This window comes from Pseudoliparis swirei, chromosome 5 (assembly GCF_029220125.1).
Source record: "Pseudoliparis swirei isolate HS2019 ecotype Mariana Trench chromosome 5, NWPU_hadal_v1, whole genome shotgun sequence".
NCBI classification, from domain to species: Eukaryota; Metazoa; Chordata; class Actinopteri; order Perciformes; family Liparidae; genus Pseudoliparis; species Pseudoliparis swirei.
In genome coordinates, this window is record NC_079392.1 from 22,586,899 (window position 1) to 22,608,640 (window position 21,742).

General features: G+C 45.8%; 1 protein-coding gene across 2 annotated transcripts in view; it reads right to left on the reverse strand.

Annotated features, from left to right (window-relative positions):
* Nucleotides 1-21,742, reverse strand: part of zgc:92140 (uncharacterized protein LOC447854 homolog) — a 29,953-nt gene continuing 8,211 nt past the window's right edge. For both annotated transcript variants that reach the window (XM_056414356.1, XM_056414354.1), the window contains 5 exons: nt 12,544-12,673; nt 6,068-6,153; nt 3,525-3,592; nt 2,754-2,814; nt 1-1,473 (listed from right to left, as the gene is read on the reverse strand). In XM_056414356.1, coding sequence (XP_056270331.1) covers nt 1,420-1,473; nt 2,754-2,814; nt 3,525-3,592; nt 6,068-6,153; nt 12,544-12,634 — 360 coding nt within the window. In that variant the 5' untranslated portion in view covers nt 12,635-12,673 and the 3' untranslated portion in view covers nt 1-1,419. The remainder of the gene's footprint in view (nt 1,474-2,753; nt 2,815-3,524; nt 3,593-6,067; nt 6,154-12,543; nt 12,674-21,742) is intronic.

The window sequence follows — 21,742 nt, forward strand, 5'->3', positions numbered from 1 at the left end:
TAAGATCTTCTTCGTTTTTATTTTTAATAGAAAAAAAAGTATCCAAAATAATAGAACAGGAAGTATCCGGTAAAGACGAAACAAAATAAGTAAAGAGAAAAAGTGATCTGTGTCTACAGGGAAACGACGCATCCTCCCCTTGAGCTTAGCCCTGTTTTCTGCTTGTGTGTGTGTATGTGTGTGTGTATGTGCGTGTGTGTGTGCACTGAATCAAAGCAGAAACAGAGCTTTATGATGCACATGACTGCTGGTGAAATGAAAAGGGATACAATGTGTGTGTGTGTTAGTGTGTTTGTATGGTTTATATGTACATGCTGAGGTTTGTTGGAATGAGAGTGTGCTACGATATGTACAAAATAAGACTGTATGCGTGTGTGTGCGGGGGGGGGGCTTGGATGTGCAGTATTATTATTATTATATGAAGGAGGATGGATTGGGTTGAGACAGATGATCTGAATTAACACAGCTTCAGCCTGCCTGCTGTGGTGAGGAGGATGATAATGGAATTGGTGATGATGATGATGATGCACTACAAAGGAAGCCAAGAGTAAAACAAACTGAAGAAAAATAACATCAGAAAAAAGGAGGGGGGGGGGGGTAACTGAACATGTAGCTGCGAAACACAACAAAAATAAAAATAAAAAATGTCCTCGACTTCAGAAGGCAGGGGAGTCTTTAGTTTCTAAATCACCGGCTCGCTCCCTAATCTCTCTTATTAAAATATCACACATTTGTCGCTCTCTTTCCTCGCCCGCCTCCTCACCCATACTCAGTCCCAGTCGGCCCAGTCGGCCCGGCTGTAGGTAGGCAGGCCGAGAAGTTCAGTGCGGACCCTGCTGGTGTTGCGCAACACCTCTGCCGACCCCGAGGGCCTCCTTTTGGTCTCGTGTCTCGTCCCCAACACACACACACACACACCGAGGACACGCCTCCGTCGTGGGAGCTCCACGTTTAGGAGTTCCTTTGCCCACTTGCATGGGGGAAATATCCAGGATCGGGGGGAAAAAAACACGGGGCGGTGCAGCCGGATACACGGAGGGACGGATGGAGGGACGAGGAGCCGCCGGGTGAAGTCCCTCAGTTTGAGCCGACGGGCTCCTGCTCCGTCACGTCCTCCGCCACCTCTCCCTCCTTTCACCTGTCCGCCTCTTCATCGCTCCGCCACCTCCATCTGTGCGCTCAGGAGTCTCTGAAGAAAGTGCTCTTCATCCCATTTTTCTCTCTTTCTCTTTCTCTCTCCACCACTCTTTCGATTAAAATACTATCTTTGCCATACGTCCAAAAACACACGCATACCAACATATACCGTGTCCCTCTCACTCTCTCTCAGGCACACATACACACACACATCCGCATTTACACACACACACACACACGTTGTGAGGCTCTCTGTGAGGATGAATCTCGCTGGCCTTTGTGCTATGTCCCATCTTCCTCCTCCTCCTCCTCCTCCTCTGAACAGTAGTCTTGTCCCTGCAAAAACAGAGATTGGGGGAGAACATGAGATGTGCATAACGTCCTATTTTAACTCGCTGTGGTTGACTCTGCTCGGCGATAACAGACTTTAAATGACTCCTGTCTGAATGCATGACAGCCCCTCCCCCCCCCCGGTCACATCCAAACAAACCCGTATCCGGCATAGAAGACGCCGGATGAGGCGGTTAAGGCGCCGACAAGTGGGCAGTTACGCTGCTTTATTGCTCCCGTCATAATGAAGAGCTAACTCAACCTTCCTCTCCGGAGCCGGCCTGACAGCTCGTCTTCGGTAACTCGGCTCGCCGTCTCCATTTAAATTAGGCTTTAAAACACAAGCGGCCGCAGAATACTAAACAACTGAAACTCACTGGCCAGAAAGTGATGCTTTACATCGTCTTGTGCGATAGAGGGGATTTTCTCTTTTTGGTGGCCAGAATGAACTATTTTGAAGACGTCATCTTTGGGCTTTAGGGGGTTGTGTTTGTTTCTTCGTTATTTTCTTGTACGTCGAAGACCAAAGAATAAAAACGACCGCCAGATGGATGATTAAAATAAATCGCTCGGAACAGCACACATCAAGTAAAGTGGGACATTAGCATTTTGAGCGTTTCTGGCTAATATTTCTGGGACGCCCAGTATCCCCTTTCCTTTTGTTCTCCTCCAACTCGTGAACAAAATAAATTTAAGCTGAGTGCTCCGCAATGCTCCCCAGTGGTCGCCATCTTTGACCGTCTGGCCAGACGCCGTGCAGAATCCCAAAACGATTAGCTGGAAGAATCTAAAACACGCGCCGTGCAATAATTCTTTGCGTTTTCATTTCTATGGGAAAACCTACTTGACATTATGTAACCATTTAATCCACATTTAAAACTAAAATATTGAATAGAGCAGCTTTACGTTTATATTCCTGATAATAACCAGATTATATACAGTACCGTTACCTGTATTTCCACACAAACCTCATTCCCACTGCAGAAAACAGACTTATTTCATTTAAAAAAATGTAACGCATGAGCCCAGAGCTGAATCCAGCCATTACTCGTGTTCACTCAGACACAACCGGGGAGATGAAGTGGCAGACGAAGAGCAGCCCTCCTCCTCCTCCTCCTCCTCCCCCTCACACAGAGTGTTGAGCTCGTAAGCAGAGTGACAATGTGGACTAATGGATGTTGTTGTAGTGCAGCCTGTCTCTTTAAATGTTAAGACCCAGCTGTTAGGAGACCCAGTCCATGCACCCCTCTCTAAACTCACACACACGCGCTCGCTCTCTCTCTCACCTTCTCAATCTTCTCATCCAGCAGCCTGAAAAATTCCTGCTGGCTCTCTGACGTGTGAATGCTGAGAGAGAGAGAGATATAGAGGGAGAGAGAGAGAAAGTTGGAGGCGAGGAGACGGGAGGCAACAAATACATCATGAGAATTTTCCATTACACCCCCCCCCCCACACACACACACACACAGTGTAAAAGGCTGTGGAGGAATTTAAACAATTATTTTCTAAAGTTAACCCGGTCTCTCATCCGAAGGCTAAAAACTAAATACTGTGCAGCCACCAACAACCAACACACACACACACACACACACACACACACACACACACACACACACACACACACACACACACACACACACACACACACACACACACACACACACACACACACACACACACACACACACACACACACACACACACACACACACACACACACACACACACACACACACACACACACACACACTATATAAACCAGACGCTGTATATCCTTTACTTCACACATCGTTATATGCACGTACAGATTGTAAGTTGCATCTTAAAGGGTCAGTTCAGCCAAAACTACAACACACTATGACGACAACGAGGTCTTACTTTTCATTCAAGTTGAACATTTCGCTTTGGCTACTGCGAGAGCTAAAAGACAAAGTATGAGGTTTTTTTATTTATTATTTGGGTGAACTGTCCCTTTAAACATGTTGGTGGTCCAGAGCTGTCTTTTGAAACATTATTCACTTTTATTCCAGCAAACGGACACAGTGGCGGCCACTTACTTAGACTTGATGTTTGCTGAAGATACCTCTTTCTGCTGTTTGCCCCTGCACTGCACATTACTCTTCTCCTGAAAGAGACACACACACACACACACACTAAATTATGTCCCCAGCTGGCAGCCGTTGGCCATCGGGTGCAGATATAATGCATGCAGGTGTAATAAAAACGGGTGAAGGTCGGTCACCTCCCACGAGGCGCCCTCCCGTGTATTTCTGAGCTGTGTGGACAGTTTCCTGCTCCAGTCGTCACCCCAACAACACACCGTGACGCGCTTCTTGTGGAAGACAACCAATACTGGTGGAACCACATGCCGAGGCCGAACCGGAGGCTACCCAACAGGTTTCAACCTTAAGAGGCTGGGAGGCGCTTCTCCTTGTGGTTGCAGCCCGTTACGCTTTCTGAGCTGCAGTAATAGAAATTAGCGGCAGAAATGTTTACGCCCATTTCATCCGAGTTGATGGGAGACTTTTTCTTTGCACACAAAAAGACAGGTGTGACTTTATCAAGATGCTGATTAGACGTATTTCTCTCAAAGCGAACACTTCAGAGAATCTGTACCCCTGACAGGGTTATTACAGTGTTATTAGTGTTATTACACAGCTGCGTGCTCTAGAATTCTATTTATTTTTTTACTGGTCACACAAACTGAAGTATTAGTCAGTAACTGGCATGACCACCCGATGCTTTATGTGGCGCCACACACATCTCTTTAAATTGTCTGACGTCGCCGATTTATCCGCCGCATCCCAAACACGCTCGCTGGGCTGAAGGGTCACGTGGACGTGCAGGTCGAGCAGGAACCAGGATGTCTTCAGCGCCCACAAAGTGTCCCCCGGGTCCTTGCAACACGGGGCGGTGCATTGAGATGCATTGCACGACGGCTTCGGGTCGGGACATGAACATTTAATTCCCAGCTGTAGTGACCAGCCCGAGGCCCACCTGTGTGATAATCACGCCGTCTAATCAGCATCTTGATAAAGTCACACCTGTCGGGCACACCGATATGGATTTAACAAATGTGTGAGAGAAACTTGACATTAACCTTTTGTGTGCGTAATCTTTTAAACAATCAAAAAACAAGTGTGTTTTTCTAATTATTTGTTTGTTTTTTTAATCATTTTGTTGTTGTTCTTTACACTTGTCTTTCTCCCTTCCCTTTGTATTGTGTCCTTAAAGTCCTCTCTTGTTAATTTGTAAAATCAAAATAAATATATATCTAAAAAATAAGACACTAAATAACTCTTACAAAAGCAAATACACAGTTATTTTCTCATATCAACTCCAGTAAACGTTGTTAAAGAGTCTTTGGCAGTTTCATCTGGAGCATGATGTAAAAATAAACTGTGAACAAAACAAAAAAAACTGTTACTTTTATAGATGTTTTATGTTCTTCGTTTTATTTATAGAAGTGCAGTTGTAAGCCAATTTGTTGTACATTCCCAAAAGGATAAAGACGTGAGTTGTGTTATCCCATTTTATGAACTGCATGAATTGTTTTAAATGGCTCGTTGTCTTGTTTCTAACTGGGAGGTATGACATGTTATTTAGAGGAGTTATGGGAGTTATGGGAGACCCAAACCACTGTTTCACACAGCCAGGTAACCTCCAGTAAAGCCACAACATGTGGTTAGACCAGTACGTGCTTTCTACCACGAGTCATTAAAGGAGGTGGAAGGAATTCACACACACACACACACACACACACACACACACACACACACACACTCTGGGGAACTCGTTTGGTGGACCGACCTTCATCCGAGAGTTAAACCCGTTGAGTTTATTTAATCCAAGATAAAATTGCAGCTTTTAGAGTCATCGTTTTGAATACATGTGAATTATTGATCAGCAGCTTCGGATGTCGGGTGGACGGATTCTCTCGATTCTCGTGGATGGCTTCTGTGTGCACAGAACAAGTTTTATAAGTATTTTTTTTTAAACTTGTGAGAAATGTGAGCAACGTGTTTGTTGTTTTTCTGATCATTGGCGTCGCTTTTCGCGTCGCCGCTCGGCGGGACGCCGGGCCGACCGGTCGACCGGCTGAGCGGACGGGATCTCACGTCCCTCGACGAGTCATCAACACTCACTCGGCGAGCGTGTTGATGAGGGTGTAAACCGTTTGCTTTACAAATTGGAGGTTAAATGTGCATCGGATAGTGGAATTTAGCAAGTTATTAGCACCAAATAAAAATAAAAAGACTTGTTGAATGACGATTTAACGATTCTTTCCACCGTTTTGGGGTCAAACCAAACGAGCGATCACCCCCTGCATTCCACACACGCCAGCAGGGTGTCTCTACCTGCGTGGGAGGCGCCTCTTTGTGGGGTTTTCCACACGCGCGGGAGACAATGTGTGTGCATGTGCAGGCTGGGGGGGGGGGGGGTCTGCCTTCAGACTCAAACACAAGCTTGTTTGCCTCGCGTTGATAAACTTGTCAGGTAAAAGGTCTGGAGTCTGTGTGAGGATGACGGGCTGTCAGTGGACAGGCTGGTGTGTGTGTGTGTGTGTGTGTGTGTGTCTGCTTGTGTGTGCGTCTCTCACCAGGTTCTCCTGGTTGCGTGCGTTCACCCGGTTTTCATCCCCTCTCATGTACTTCACCTCCTCCACTCCCTTCATCTTGTATTCGTCTGAGGAGAGGAGGAGGCATGATTAAAGGAGGGAGAGAGGGAGAGAGCGAGAGAGAGAGAGAGGGACAACAACAACATGTATTCATCGGACATCTCGCAGAGGACAAACACTGACCACATTTCTCTCAATCATCCCGGTGGATGTGATTTGAAAGGCTAAAGCGAATTCAACCTGCGCCACGTCGGCCTCACCGCATTACTCCAACATCGCCGCCGCCGCCATTGATTTTAGTGGCAATTTGTCGACGGTAATCCGATAACTGCGACCGGACGCAGTGTTTTTCGAAAGTGGACGTGACAGCGGAGGTTTTTTTTTCGAGCGGGAGGAAACTAGTCATCTCCTTTCCTCTAGTCACCTCCTTTCCTTTTTAAGCTGCAGCAAAAGAGGAGAGGGCGAGAGGGACGACGCGTCCGCGTGATGGAGGAGAGAGGACAGAGGAGACGAGGAGGGAGAAGAGACACAGATGAGGAGGAGAGAGCTGGAGGGGATTCAAGATCAGGCCGACAGATTCTCGGCTGCATGGACAGTTTAGACGAGCTCAGCTCTTCCTCAGGACGACACAGGAGTCGGGCCGTCACAGCGGCGTGAGCCGAACACACGAGCAGAGCGGTGTGTTTGAACACGCATGAGGACATCGCTCCTCGAGAGACATTTCAGTTAGATTTGCATCCCTTGTTGCAGTTTGCAGTGCAGTGAACCGCCACGTTTGCATGTCAACATTTCCATTCGGACGATCGGTGGATCGCCCCAACGCAACAACAAGAATACCAAACATTCCCTCGGTGCAGCTTTGGAGTTCGGAGAGAATTTCTCTTCCACGTTTGCGAAGTGAAAATCTTCTGGACTGCTGGTCACAGATATCGAGCAATTTCTAAGACGTCGTCTTGAATTTTAGGAGAAAGAGATAAATGATGAGGAAATTATTTTTCATTCTCAACTGACACCATAGTCAATATCACAGCCTCATTCACTATTCGCTTCATACATGCCGTAATGTGGACTCTAGTTTACTCTATAATCAGAATGAATAATTGTATGCATATCCTTATCAGTTCATGTATTATATATAAAATAGGGACAAGAGGCTTTTTGTTTGAGTATAAAAAGCACAAAAAATGAGTTTGAATACCCAAAACAGACTTTATACCAGACAATAAAGTTACATTAAAATCAAATATTTGAATCCGTTTCAACAAAACATTTTGTAATATTGAGGGATTGAACATCGGTGCTTTTACAAAAGACGACACTTGAGCCATATCACGATATCCAGAATCTATTCTCATATCACGACGTCATATCAATATTTTGCCTGACCCGACGATGAACCCGACAGTGATGTAACATGATATGACACACACACACACTTTTACCCTCCCTCGCTTCTCTTTCTGTTTGTCCTTGTCTTTTTCTCACACTCTTCCCCCCCCCACCACAGCGCCAGTATCACCTGTGTGCACGATCGGCCGCGTTTCGACATCAGACGTGTGCGTCACCGCGCCCTGCGTTCGTCAGATAAACGCTGCTGACGAGAAATAATTTCAAAAGGGAGAGAAAGAGAAAGAAGAAGGGAGACAGAGGAGGAGGAGGAAGAGGGATGAAGGGATGAGAAACGCCGACTACTTTTCTGCTGTTCTGTTTGCAACAGGAATGTAAACATGTCAGCTCCTGTCTGAACACGCTGACACACACACACAATGGTGTTACAACACTACACAGGATACACACACACACACACACACACACACACACACACACACACACACACACTCTCTACAGGAGCGATCTCATTTAATTAATTCGCTGTAATTACCGGTGATCGTGATAGAGCAGAGGAACGGGTAACATCCGCTCCGGGCCACGCCAACAAATCCAGACGGACGTTTTTCAAGCAGCGAATCGACAGAAAAAATTTCATTTTTTGTCATTTGGGGGCGGGCTCAATCACACAGATCAAAGATCAGATCATCATCTCATCATCGTCCTCATCACAGCTCCCACAAAGAAGAAGAAGGTCATGCTGTGTGAGTATAGAGTGTGTGTTTGTGTGTGTGTGTGTGTGCGGCAGTCATCGTCACAAGAGACGACAAGGGTGTTTCCTCACGCCGATGCCATCCCGGCTGGCTTTGGGACGGAGGGAAGGGGCTGTGTGGGGGGGGGGGGGGACAGACAATCATCAGTGTTTTGCATGGGTGTGACTCATTTAAATAGCAATATTGGAGAGGAAGAGACAGCGTGTGTGCGTGTGTGTGTGTGTGTGTGTGTGCGCGCTCTAACAGCCCTGGCTGTCCTGTGGTGATGTCACTCCGTCCTTCCCGCTGTGCGTCCTCCCTCCAGGCCAGCCATGACATTTACACCTGAGCACAGAGTCTAGTCACGAACACACACACACACACACCACACACGCGAACACACACGCTGGGGGAATCAATTTAGGAGGAAATGCGGTGCATAATAATGCCACAGCTTTTATTGGCGGGAATAAAAAGACGGGAAGCTCGTGCAGAATGTTTCCAACAAGCCGTTCTGATTTGTAAGCGAATAGAAAAACACCCGAAATTGAATTTGCTACACAACTAAATAAATGATCAAGATGATATATTCTGGCTCCATCTGTCACAATATCTTTCAGCGGCAGATTCCTTTTTCTAGCCCCATAATGTTAAATATTAGACGTTATGTTTCCTGTATGAAGGAGGATACGGCTCCGTGAACGTTGTCGTTAGCCCAGTGATGCTGAAATCAGCGGACAGCAGTTCTATGTAGACGGGGAGATGCATCAGGCCAGCGTTGGAAATACACGAGGGCAAAACTGCCCCGAAGAATTATAATGTTGCCCCTGATATCAGTAGGAGGGGAAAAAAATGCCCCCATGATTTTATCAAATAAGTCTGATAATTTAATCGCCTTTTCTTTGTTGAGTGTGTCCTATCTGTACTTCCTGTACTTGGTAGGAACACAAAAAAATCAATAAATATAATTTTGATTTATAAAAAAATAAAGATATAAGTTATAATTGTTAATAGTTGTTTAAAAAATGTAATAATGAATAACCACAAAGAAATAAGAATACAATTTAATATGATTGTCTGATTAATTATTTTTCTTTTTTTCTTTTTCCAACAATCTAACATTTTGAATCTGTCGACTACTGCCTGATAGTCTTATTTTTGCCATTTTTATGACAATTGCTCATATAATGTACGCCTAAATAAGTATATGTATTATTTTTGAACAACGGTTAAATGTCATTTCACAAGTTTCAAAAAGTGCCCCCAATTTATCTTGAAATGCCTCTGGATTTCAGTTCGTGCTGGGAAGAATTGAAAGCAAAATCTGAGGGAACCGAAAATAATCGCCATTTGTGGAATCAGTCAAATCTAATGCCGGAAGAAAAATTGGACAGTGCAAATGTTTGGGGCTTGCTGGAACTTTAAAAGCCTTAAACGGACAGAGAGCCATCCTGCTAGACAATCTGATCACATGAGGAACCCTCAACAAGCCACAGACCCGTGAGGCGTTCAGGGAACACACGTCACCAATTAATCCAATACACTGCATTACAAAGAGAGTATATGGACTTCATATTCTATGTATATCCAGTCAAGTGAGGGAATGAAAAATCTCTCTCTCCGGTACCTACGTGCAGCCATCTGACCTATTATTCAACAAGCGTTAATTTGAATCTTCCTTTCCGCGAACGCTCTGCTCCACAATCACACACCCGGAAGTTTTCCCCAATACAACCACCGTTAAAAAAAAAAAAAATACAGTGGAAATCTCCAGTGGGGCGGCCGAGCAGCCTCATGACAATGAGGGGCGGGGCCCCTCGACGCTCCTTCGCCTTTCAAAGGAAGTGCACTTGTTGTGCGTCGGGCTTTGTGCTCAGCAAGAGGAGACAATTCTCTGAAATGTGTCAACACAACAACAACAACAAATCATTTAAGGATGTAGCTGCTCTCTCGGAGAGATGTGGTGATATTTACAGGGTCACTTAGCGGTTTGATGAAGAAAGCTCAGTGTGATTGAATTTCTTTGAGGCACTCATAAAACAATATCAGAGACATCTCATTTTACTCAAAACACACACACACAATTGCTTCTTTTCGCAGCGGTTTTGGACTGAAGTGTGACTGTCAGCCAGTCACAATCCTTTCTGGGGGACAGGGGGGGATGGGGGGGGCACTCAGCTGCTCCACCGCCTCAAAAACAACACTAGCTCTTTAAATCTGCACGCCGCCACGCTGCGCGTCCACGCCGTGAGCGCCACTTTCACACAATCGCAAACGCACACGCAGTCGCACGTGCGCAAATCTGCGCTCTGATCTAATCTCTCCTCATGTCTCGTGTCACGGAGCTCAGCCTTTTCCGGTTATTGTGCGAGAGATGGAGGGGGGGGGGGGGGGGGTAGTGGCCGGAGTCTGACAGACCGGGCAATCAGAATATCTGGGACACACACACACACACACAAATACACACATGGGGACAGACTGACTGGCAGACAATGTGTTGGAGGCGGATCAGTGTGAGTGAGCTGACGGCTCACCTCACTTAATACGTCGATATGCAACATGAAAACATGCATGAACACAAACTGATGGACACCTGCTGACACGCGGTGTACAGGAGGTAGATTTGTCTGTGTGTGCGTGCCTGTGTGTGTGTGTGTGTGTGTGTGTGTGTGTGTGTAGGCAGCTGACCGACCAAAACCGACACATCTTTTCTGCCTCGATCATGACGAGTCCACCGGACGCGGTGGAGCAGGTCTGCCGGGGGTTGGACAGGGCAGCGAGTTCAGTGGGAAAGAGTGACGACGCCGTCAAGAGACTGAACTACTGCAGAGGAAGAGGAGGAGGGGGGGGATTGGAAAAGTGAAGAAGAAACAAGAGATAAGACTGGATGAAGAAAAAGGGGGCGTGAAGAAAGGGTGTCATTGGGCCTGGGATAATCCACACTATCCAGGTCACTTCTATTGCGTCACACACACACACACACACCGAGGCCCCCCTCACTAAGTGACAGTGACACTAGGGGATAGGACGGGAGGAAAGAGGAGGTGAAAGGACAGAAGGCTCTGACCCGATGCTGTGCCAGAGGAAGAGAGGAAAAGAGCCGGGGAGAGAAGAAGCGGGGGAGGATGAAGGCAGGAAGAGAGGGAGGAGGAAGAGGGTGTGCAGAGAACCCAAAATAGAGAGAGACGGAGAGAAGGAGGAAGGGAAGAGCGAGGCCTTGAGCAGGGAAGGGGAGAGGCGATCTGACCGAGAGAGAAGGTTTCAGAGAGAGAGAGAGAGAGAGAGAGAAAAAGAGAAGAGCAGCAGCGTCAACACAAGTCATGCTCCCTTCCTTTCTCAAGGAGAAAAAAGCGCTCCACTCCTCCCATCTCCCGCCTCAATCTGTTGCTCCTCAAAGAGACGAGGAGGGGAAACAAGAGAGCGGCGAGATCACAGGAGGGGGGGAGGCGGATGAGGGGAACGCGCCGAGGAGAGAGGACAGAGGGAGAGAGAGAGAGACAGAAGAGAGGATGAGGAGAAGGGAGAGAAAGGGGGATGACGGACAGAGGGGACCTCCTGCGAATCGTCATCCGCCACCAGAGTGTTGCTCCTAATTCTTAATCGCTGTTAATCCCCTCGCCAACCCATCATCTCTCTCTCTCTGTCTCTCTCGCTCTCACTTTCATCTCCGCCCCTCATTGCGTAACAGCCTGCCAGCTATTATTAGAGCCGCCACTGACGATCATATTCCTCACAGATGAAATTTATTTCTCCAATTAAATCGATGATCACCTTTTTGGGGGGGGATTCCTTGTCAGAGGAAACCGAACGCCATCATCTCATGACGGTCCTGCGACGACGGCCACAGATACCGGATCTTTTTTCTTTTTCTCAGTGTTTTTTGTTTTTATTGATCGCTGTCGGGATGCACAAACTGATTTCAACAAACGAAAAACAAAAAAGTGTTTTTGAAGGAGATTACCAAACCACGGCCGTACGATAAACCTGGAGGGCAGCCATGGCCGCCGCGCGCATCGATTCACCCTTAATGGAAACTCTCCCGCCTCCCTCCTCCTTTTTACTTTCCTCGTCCTCTCCGGTTCCAAAGATGACAAAAAAAACATTCAGATCGTCCAGAAAGCGGCAGCGCGAGCACACGGGCTAACGCCGCTGACCGACTCCCCCTCCCCTCCTATTAACGACATAGATAGCGCCAATAAAACCGCAGTGTTGACAGTTGTTGCCTGAAATGGAGAACTCATTGCGAGGGCAACCGGGGCGACGCCGAGCAATTAACCGAGTGAAACGGAGCTTTGAAGCTTTTATTGACATCTCCCTCTGTGCGTCTGTGTGTGTGTGTGTGTGTGTGTGTGTGTGTGTGTGTGTGTGTGTACTAACCAGTGAAGAGGTCTCCGTTGCTGTAGGCCTTGCCGCGTCCCTCCTCCTCGTTGGGCACGGCCGACACCTGCTTGGCCGAGGTGCAGCCCATGGCCTCACGCTGTGAAGCCTCTCCTCATCTCACTCTCACCTGGAAAAAAGGGGGCGGAGACAAAACATCAGGAAAAATTGAGCAACACTGCGGCCGTTTTTTTTGTTTTTTTGCACAATGTAGTGAAACACTTTTGAGATCTGCACCCCCCCCGCCCCGTTTTTTTTTCCAAAAAGAGGGCACTTCAGATGCAGGGTGTGCGATAAAATTCCACACTTTATTTATTTAGAGAAAGAAAGAGAAAAAAAGGTCCCGGAGACCTCCGAGCCAGGAAACACATTCCTCTTTCCGCTTCACAGACGTGTTAATTTCACACCTGGTGTTCGGAGCCACAAACGTGGGTTGAGTCATGAAATACAAATTGGGTGGGGGGGGGGGGGGGGGGGGGGAGTGAAGTGAGCATTTACATGAGCGAGATGATTTAGATTATGTATTTCCGGGCTAAACAAAGACCCGGACGTTACATGTGGAGTGGGTGAATAACAAGGCGACCTGATTTGGAGCTAATGAATTAGCATTTTCATTATATTCACATTAGATTAGGGTGTTGCATTATTGAACGCCATTGATGATTCTTTGTTGATTAATACATGGATTTACATAATAAGGAATCATTCCCACCGCAAGAAGAAAGAAAAATAAATAAAAACACAACTGTTTCATTACGCTTGAAAACTGTTAAAAAGAGATTAAATTTGTTTCAATATAAAATAAACAAAAGCCTGAAATTATTTTGTATTTTTATGAATATGAATATAACGCATTTCCAAACTTTTTTTCAAGGACTTTTCCAGGCCTGGAAATAACAAATTTTAAAAAAGCGCTGACTTTTCCAGGTTTCCCATGACCGTACGAGCCCTGTAGATTATTTAGACGCCCAGCATCACTTGGAACGGCAGTACTCGCTCTCTCCTCGCAGCTCCGTTTGGATCTTCATCGACTCCCGAGGGAAATATCTGAGTCATTAGCTGCTAAACGCTTCATTATATTCAGCAGCTAGTCTCTAACGCCGTGTGGCTGCTGTGCGGCGCCGTGGGTTGATCACAGCTTGCTTGGCTTCGAATAGCTGCTTGCTGTGGCTGGAGATGAGGCGGTTAAGAATGAACCCCCCCAAAAAAAGGTGCAAGCCAGAAAAACAACAACAATGAGCTTAAAGATAGCAAAGTGATCCATTGTTTAAATAATAAAATATTGCTCGCTGCAGCGTTCACGTCACTAAGAAAACCACTGAAACGGTCGTCTGTAATAATCTCAACATGTATTTCCAAAAGTGATGAGAGTTGAAGTGTCCTTTAACCAAACGGCTCCCTCTTATCGTCATGAGGGTGAGAGTAAAACACACTTAATCAGGGCTCTCCAGCACGGGTTGTCAGGTTGCCGTTAGCAACCATGAGCGGTTCAACCATAATGTGCACCCCAAAATGAATCAATAAAATGACAAAAGAAGAAATATAGATATATTTGCATTGGTGAAATTTAAATATTTCCTTTAAATGATTCTCTTCCCGAGACCACGGAGGAGCAAATGAAATAGTTTGACCTTGCGGTACAAAAGGTCGACAACACCATCAACATCACAGACGACTGTGCAAAGTGATTCAACCGGATGTAAAAAAAAGGAATCAGGCGACCGTGTGACCGTGACGTGCATATCAAAGTACTCCAAAAAATATGTGGGGAACAAAAGTGTCAACCGTGTTTTTCAGTTACAGCGACCGAGAGACGGCAGCCGATTAATAAGCGAGTGATGAGCCCGGCGAGCACTTCATTAGAAAAAGAGGAGAGCGAAGCGCTCACACCCACCAGGACAGCTGACACGTCACCGCCAGTCTCACACACACACACACACATTACGTTACAGAGAGCCTCCATGCCACACACACGCCATACGCCATCATTGACAGAGCCCGTCTGACTGCTCCCAGTGTTGCGCGCACGCGCACACACACACGCACACGCACAACATTAAAAGACTTAGAGGAAGCCAATGATTACCCATCACTAAAATGAAATCTGCATCTTCAGTACATTAGTGAGAGGAGGAGGAGGAGGAGAGCTGACGGGGCTAAAGAGCTTTTTTTTCTTTTCTTTTGGAGCGGCAGAAACGACAAAGTTAGAAGGTTGAGATGAAGGGTGACGGAAAAGATGGAAAAATAAGCGGGATAGAGAGAAAGACGGGCACCGAGCTTCAAAAGAGCTCCTCCTCCTGCTCCTTCTCCCTCCTCCCTCCTCCCTCTTCAGCGATCCTCGGAGCGTTTGAACAGTTGTGGACAGGAGGCCGCCGGTGTTTACTCCAGAGTTCGGCCTCCATCCCTCTGGACTCGACACACCGCTGTGTTCAAAGGAATCGTTAGTTTAGCAAAACATGGGCCTTCTCATCATCGCTTTGCCCACCACCCCTCATCGGGGAACTCAAAGGTGTTGCCGTGGCTACAGAGATGCTAGTTAATTGGGTCGATCGTGCAGGTTTTAATAATTAAAGATCCCTAAAAAGGACCAAATGGGTTCCTGAAGCTGTTGAGATCCTGGATCTGTGGACAAACTGCTGACTGGCCGTCTTTCTCTCTCACTACGTTCCCACATGAGGAAAATCACACTACTATTTGAACGTGTGAAAATAATTAAATATTCAATCGGAGACGATCTGTCCAAAACTAAAAGCAGTGCAAAGCGTGAAGCAAACTCTGACTCATGATCCATTTCATGATCTGCTGGCTTATAAATAACAATACTTGCAATTATATGAGTTGCAAAATGTATAGAAATATAGTCAAGACATTGACAAGGTTAGAAATAATGATTTGTATTTGAAGTATTAATTTTTTTCTTCAAACTTTGCTTTCGTCAAAGAATGCTCCTTTTGCAGCAATTCCAGCATTGCAGACCTTTGGCATTCTAGCTGTTAATTTGTTGAGGTAATCTGTTGAAATTTCACCCCACGCTTCCTGAAGCACCTGCCACAAGTTGGATTGGCTTGATGGGCACTTCTTGCAGACCATACGGTCAAGCTGCTCCCACAACAGCTCAATGGGGTTGAGATCTGGTGACTGTGCTGGCCACTCCATTACAGACAGCATACCAGCTGCCTGCTTCTTCCATACCTGCAAACTCATGAGGGGTGAAAAAGGTGACAACGGGGCGGGGGTGCAGGTGACTTTTTTTTTCTTCTCTCACCACACCACATCCACGTTGTTTGAAGCCTCAAAGCTTTTAGAACCACAACTACAGTCATTTTATTGTTCTGACCACAAATCTAAATAATGATAATAAACAGTTTAAGAACAAAAGGTCCTCCGCTCTGACTCAGCCCTGTAATGATAGTAATAACAAATATACATTGTCATTATATATAATATGGTTAAAGTCATTCATGAACCAACTTCCTTTTGTTTTGCCTGAAGTTCCTCATGGACTTTTCCCTGAATCTGTTCTGTCTCTACCTGTTTGTCACGATACTCATATTATAACTTCTATACATATTACATACCTGCCATAAATATCATGATACCCGATACCAGAATTCAATACACCATACAAACAATATGGTACCATAAATACGAGACTGGTATATTTATCTATAATAGTAATAAATAAAATATCTGTATGGTTCACTTTTTACCAACTTTTTCAACACTTAACAAATGACAGTAATATTAGTATTAATACAGCCAGATATGAATGAAACTACATGGTTCCATCATAGCATTGATTATACACTATGAGGCCGTTAGTCTCTGACCAGATGATCCACAGTTCATCAGGATGAGCAGCTGGAGAGTTACACAACTTTACAGACTGAAACATTTCACTTCTGGCATCTTTGTATTTGTTAAGCCGAAGTCTCTAAAGCTGCGCCACTTCTCTCGCTGTGAGCTGCGCAGCGCAGTGTGCGCAGACAGCTCGACACGGAGCAGCGCGTGTGCTCTGATCGCTCTCTTAATGAAGTATCGATACTAAAAATATGCTAAATCACATCGTGTTTAACGTACGGTACTTTGTTAGCATCGCTACACCGTGCAGCGGGACAGCAGCAGATGTAGCGGGCTAACATTCAAGCTAACCTGAACCCCCAAACGCTGTGGACATCTGAACGCTGATTGGCCGAGACGCGACACGTCCCATCAAAGATGTTTTATTGCGAAGAGCAACACTTCACACTTTTCTCCGCGTCTCACTGCAATCTCAACGGCAGCGGGCCAGGTGACCCCCCCCCCCCCAAAACAAAAAACAAAAACTCTTCGGATCTCCACGATTCACGTGGATGACCTATTTTGAGTTCAAAACGGTGAATTTCACCGAAAGGTGACAAGTTTGCAGGTATGTTCTTCCCTAAATAGTTCTTGCACAATGTGGAGGTGTGCTTTGGGTCATTGTCCTGTTGGAGGAGGAAATTGGCTCCAATCAATCGCTGCCCACAGGGTATGGCATGGCGTTGCAAAATGGAGTGATAGCCTTCCTTATTTAAAATCCCTTTTACCTGGTACAAATCTCCCACTTTACCAGCACCAAAGCAGCCCCAGACCATCACATGACCTCCACCATGCTTGACAGATGGTGTCAGGCACTCTTCCAGCATCTTTTCACCTGTTCTGCGTCTCACAAATGTTCTTCTGTGTGATCCAAACACCTCAAACTTGGATTCATCTGTCCAGAACACCTTTTTCCAATCTTCCTCTGTCCAATGCCTGTGTTCTTTTGCCCATACCAATCTTTTCTTTTTATTGGCCAGTCTCAGATATGGCTTTTTCTTTGCCACTCTGCCTAGAAGGCCAGCATCCCGGAGTCGCCTCTTCACTGTCGACGTTGACACTGGCGTTTTGCGGGTACCATTTAAAGAAGCTGCCAGTTGAGGACCTGTGAGGCGTCTATTTCTCAAACTAGAGACTCTAATGTACTTGTCTTCTTGCTGAGTTGTGCACCGGGGCCTCCCACTTCTCTTTCTGCTCTGGTTAGAGCCTGTTTGTGCTGTTCTCTGAAGGGAGTAGTACACACCGCAATTTTCAGTTTTTTTGCAATTTCTCGCATGGAATAGCCTTCATTTCTAAGAACAAGAATAGACTGGTGAGTTTCACAGGAAACTTCTTTTTTTCTGGCCATTTTGAGAGTCTTATCGAACCCACAAATGTGATGCTCCAGATAATCAACTAGCTCAAAGGAAGGCCAGTTTTATAGCTTCTCTCATCAGCAAAACAGTTTTCAGCTGTGCTAACATAATTGCACAAGGGTTTTCAAGGGTTTTCTAATCATCCATTAGTCTTCTAAGGCGATTAGCAAACACAATGTACCATTAGAACACTGGAGTGATAGTTGCTGGAAATGGGCCTCTATACACCTATGGAGATATTTCATTAGAAACCAGACGTTTCCACCTAGAATAGTCATTTACCACATTAACAATGTATAGAGTGTATTTCTGATTGATTTAATGTTATCTTCATTGAAAAAAACAATGCTTTTCTTTGAAAAATAAGGACATTTCTAAGTGATCCCAAACTTTTGAACAGTAGTGTATATATATTAGTGCTGTGAAAAATAACGCGTTAACTCAGTTAATTAAATTACAGGTTTAACTAGTTTTAAAAAAAAACGCATTTAACACATGCGCAGAATGAGCTTCCAATCCGTCTGTTGTTGGTCGTCGGGACGAACAAAAAGTCACTTGCAAAATGAGCTTCCAATCCACCACTTCAATCTGAACTCTGTCCGCTCTCATGCAGACGGTCTGTTCATCGGTAATGATCCTTCCGCAGGTTCACCTCCGGAAACCTTGTTACGACTTTTACTTCCTGTAGATCAGGGTCTCAACACGTCGATCGCGGCGTAGTGTCGGTAGATCGCATGACATTAAAGAGATTGGCCCGCCCCCTGACATGTTCTCTATAGCACGTCTTTGTTCTTTTATTAAACTAAACGTCTGTTGTTGATCGTATCTCCACAGCAGCATGTCATTTCTGTCTCTTCGCGTTGCGTTAACACTTAGCGATCTCAGTCTCACGCGCCACAGAGCTCCGTGCGCGCATCGGGACCGAGCAAAAAAAAGTCACTTGTCAATCTGTCCACCTGTCCGTGTCGGTGAGGTTTCAGCTTTGCAGCGGTGTCCCCGCCGTCCCTTTCATCACGGCCCAGTTCATGAAGAAAACCCACACAGTCAGTTTGCCTCAGCAGCTGCTAGAGGAAGACTAGAGGCCTTTAGATTGTATCATGGTGGAGTTAATGGTTGACAAACAAGAGAAACATGTTCTGTTTAACCCTCCTGTTACCTTTACATTTACTAACATATTTTACCCTCGGGTCAATTTGACCCCAGCAATTAAAACCTCCAGAAAATTATTAGAATTAATATTGCTTCCCAAGTTTAAGTGTGAGGTACTTTATGTTTGTTTGTTGACAACCTAAATAGCCCTTTAAATAAATAAAAAAGTTGATATTTCTTATATGTTTGACACAGTGAAAAACAGCCTGGGGTCAAATTGACCCCAAAGAACACCGACATTAAACATTGAATGGGGTCAAATTGACCCGAAAGGTAACAGGAGGGTTAAACATTCTGTTTAGGATGAAGATGTATTAATGTTAAGAAAACTGCTAAATAACTGCTGAGTTGCAGCACCATTGAATAGAAGAATGTATAAATGTTCTCACAAAATATACCGAGAATATCGGTAATATGTGATTAATCATGATTAATCCACAAAAACCTGTGATTAACCCGATTAAAAATGTTAATCGTTTCACAGCCCTAATATATATATATATATTTGACATTTCAGCAAAGCAAGCTCTTACTTGCACCGTGTTGGTCGAGCTCCAGCTATTGCAGTAAACTAGGCACCGCAGTTCTCACGGTTATTATCACAGATGTGAAGAAACTGACGGACCCAAAGGAAACCACATCAAAGCGTACGGTTTATGATTCACTTCAATTTGAAATTGTTTAAATATGACTTCTTTTTAAAAAGCACAGCAGCACTACAGCGACTACAATGCAAGGGCATAATCAAAACTATAAATCCACGTCTCCCGTGCAAATGAACCATCCTTTCATTCGGCAGTGTGTGTGTGTGTGTGTTCAGTAGAAGATGAGGGAATTTGTATGGGAATCTCTTTCTCAACTCTCCAGGTAAACACACACACACACACCTACACCCGCCTACACATGCCTACACATGCACCCCAACGCCTACTCCACCCCCTCACACACACACACTCACACACCTGGGAGGTCTTAGTGTCGCAAAGACACACCGGTGACACAAGTTTCAACAATAACATCTCATCCGCCGTAAGTCCAGAGCGGGGCTTCTGCCCGGAGGATGACGAGGCGGACCCCCGGAAACTGCCTGTTGTCTGTCAGAGCATCACAGGCACAGCGAAGCAAAAAAGAGAAGAAATAGGAGAAAAGAGGAGACGGAGAGGGCCGCCAGTGCAGAACTGAAGTGAATATTAGACGAGCCCAGAGACTCCCTTCTGACATCTCAAAAGAAAAGGGTCTCCAGTGAGTGGGCGGCATCTGTTTGAAGGGCTTTGATCTGTGTGTATTGAAACATCAAATTGAGAGTAGGGGCGCGCTAAAAATAGACCCAGCCGCCCCAGAGCCATTGTTGTGTGCAGGGATAATGCTAGGCTGGGAGCATCTGGAAGCCACGCTGCTGCTCTCACTTTGGGTTATTACCCATGAGCTACAGCTTCGTAGGGCGACTATTGCAAAAGCCCAAAACAGCTAGAAATACATAACGGCGGCCTGCGGCGAGGCCGACGGTGGAGGGACGCCTCAGCGACACGCACAGCCCTGGTGTTCAGATTCAAGGGAGACACTTGGATTACGCATGGCCTTTTTACACTCAGGAAATCCTGAACTGTGCAGTACATAGACGCCGAAGATTAATAAATAAACAGGGTTTTTTAAACTTTTTGATCTGAGAAAAAGAAATGGAAAGAAAATGATCCTTCGCTCCACAAACTTGTGTTTATTCCTCTTTCATCAATCCTCTGAACGTTCTTTAAATAAAAACCAGCCAGAGAGAGGACAATATGCTTTTTGATTGAACTCCTCCTCACAATACACACTCTGTATCGAGCGATCGCATCACTGGCACAGGGCCGGGAAACCGACCGCAACAAAAAAGGAAGAAGAGAAAACTATGGAGGCCGAGGAACACAAAACTCGACACAATGACATCAATGCATGCGCTCTCCCCTCTCCCTCTCCCTCCACCCCAAAAAAAGAGCCGCTCGCCGCCACATGAGAGACCACGGCGGGGCGTTGCAGTGTTGATTCAACCCACGGGACGGCTGCTCTCGGGCTCGCCTCCTCCTGAAGTGTGTCAACGGTCGGGATGGGTATCGTTTGGGTTTTTTCCGATACCGGTGCTAAACCGGTACTTTTAAAACGATACCGGTGCCTAAACGGTGCACAATGAGGACATTAAAAACCTCTTTGGCCATATTCCCTGTAGAAGCCGTTATCATGGAGCCTAACAGACAACGGATATCAGACTGTTAACATACACAATACATGTTCTCCATTATAGGATGTGATATGTATTGTCATGTGCAGACGTTATAGGGTTAATCCTGTCACTGTGTTGATGGGCAAAGAGAACAACCAATCAGAGGGACTGAAGATGACACGTGACAAATAAAGGTTTGCTTCTGACAGCGAGAGTTACACTGAAACAAAGTGACGCCCCGCGGTCTTTATTCCTCCGTCATTATATTCCCGGTAACACCGGGTATACAGCCGGGACCGCTGCTAGCAGACTGTCACGCTCGTAGCTCGTAGCTAGCGCTAGCTACGAGCTAGCTTAAACATGGTTATAATGGCTAATTTATTATTTCTTGGGCTACTTTTATGAATGCAACACTTGCAAACAACGATACGGTACTAATCTGAGTTACGGCTGCTCGTCATCATCGGTCTCCCCGTGTTCAGGGGGACCGGTGACGGTCTCCCCATCGCACCCAGCCTGACGCTGGTGTGCTCCACACGGGCTCACTAGTCACACACGGCGCAGCCTCCGCTGTCAAAGTTAAATATGAGAGGCTCGTAACCTGCTGACAGGGCGGAGTCACCAGAGAAGTTCACAACAATAGTTTTTTTCAATTTCA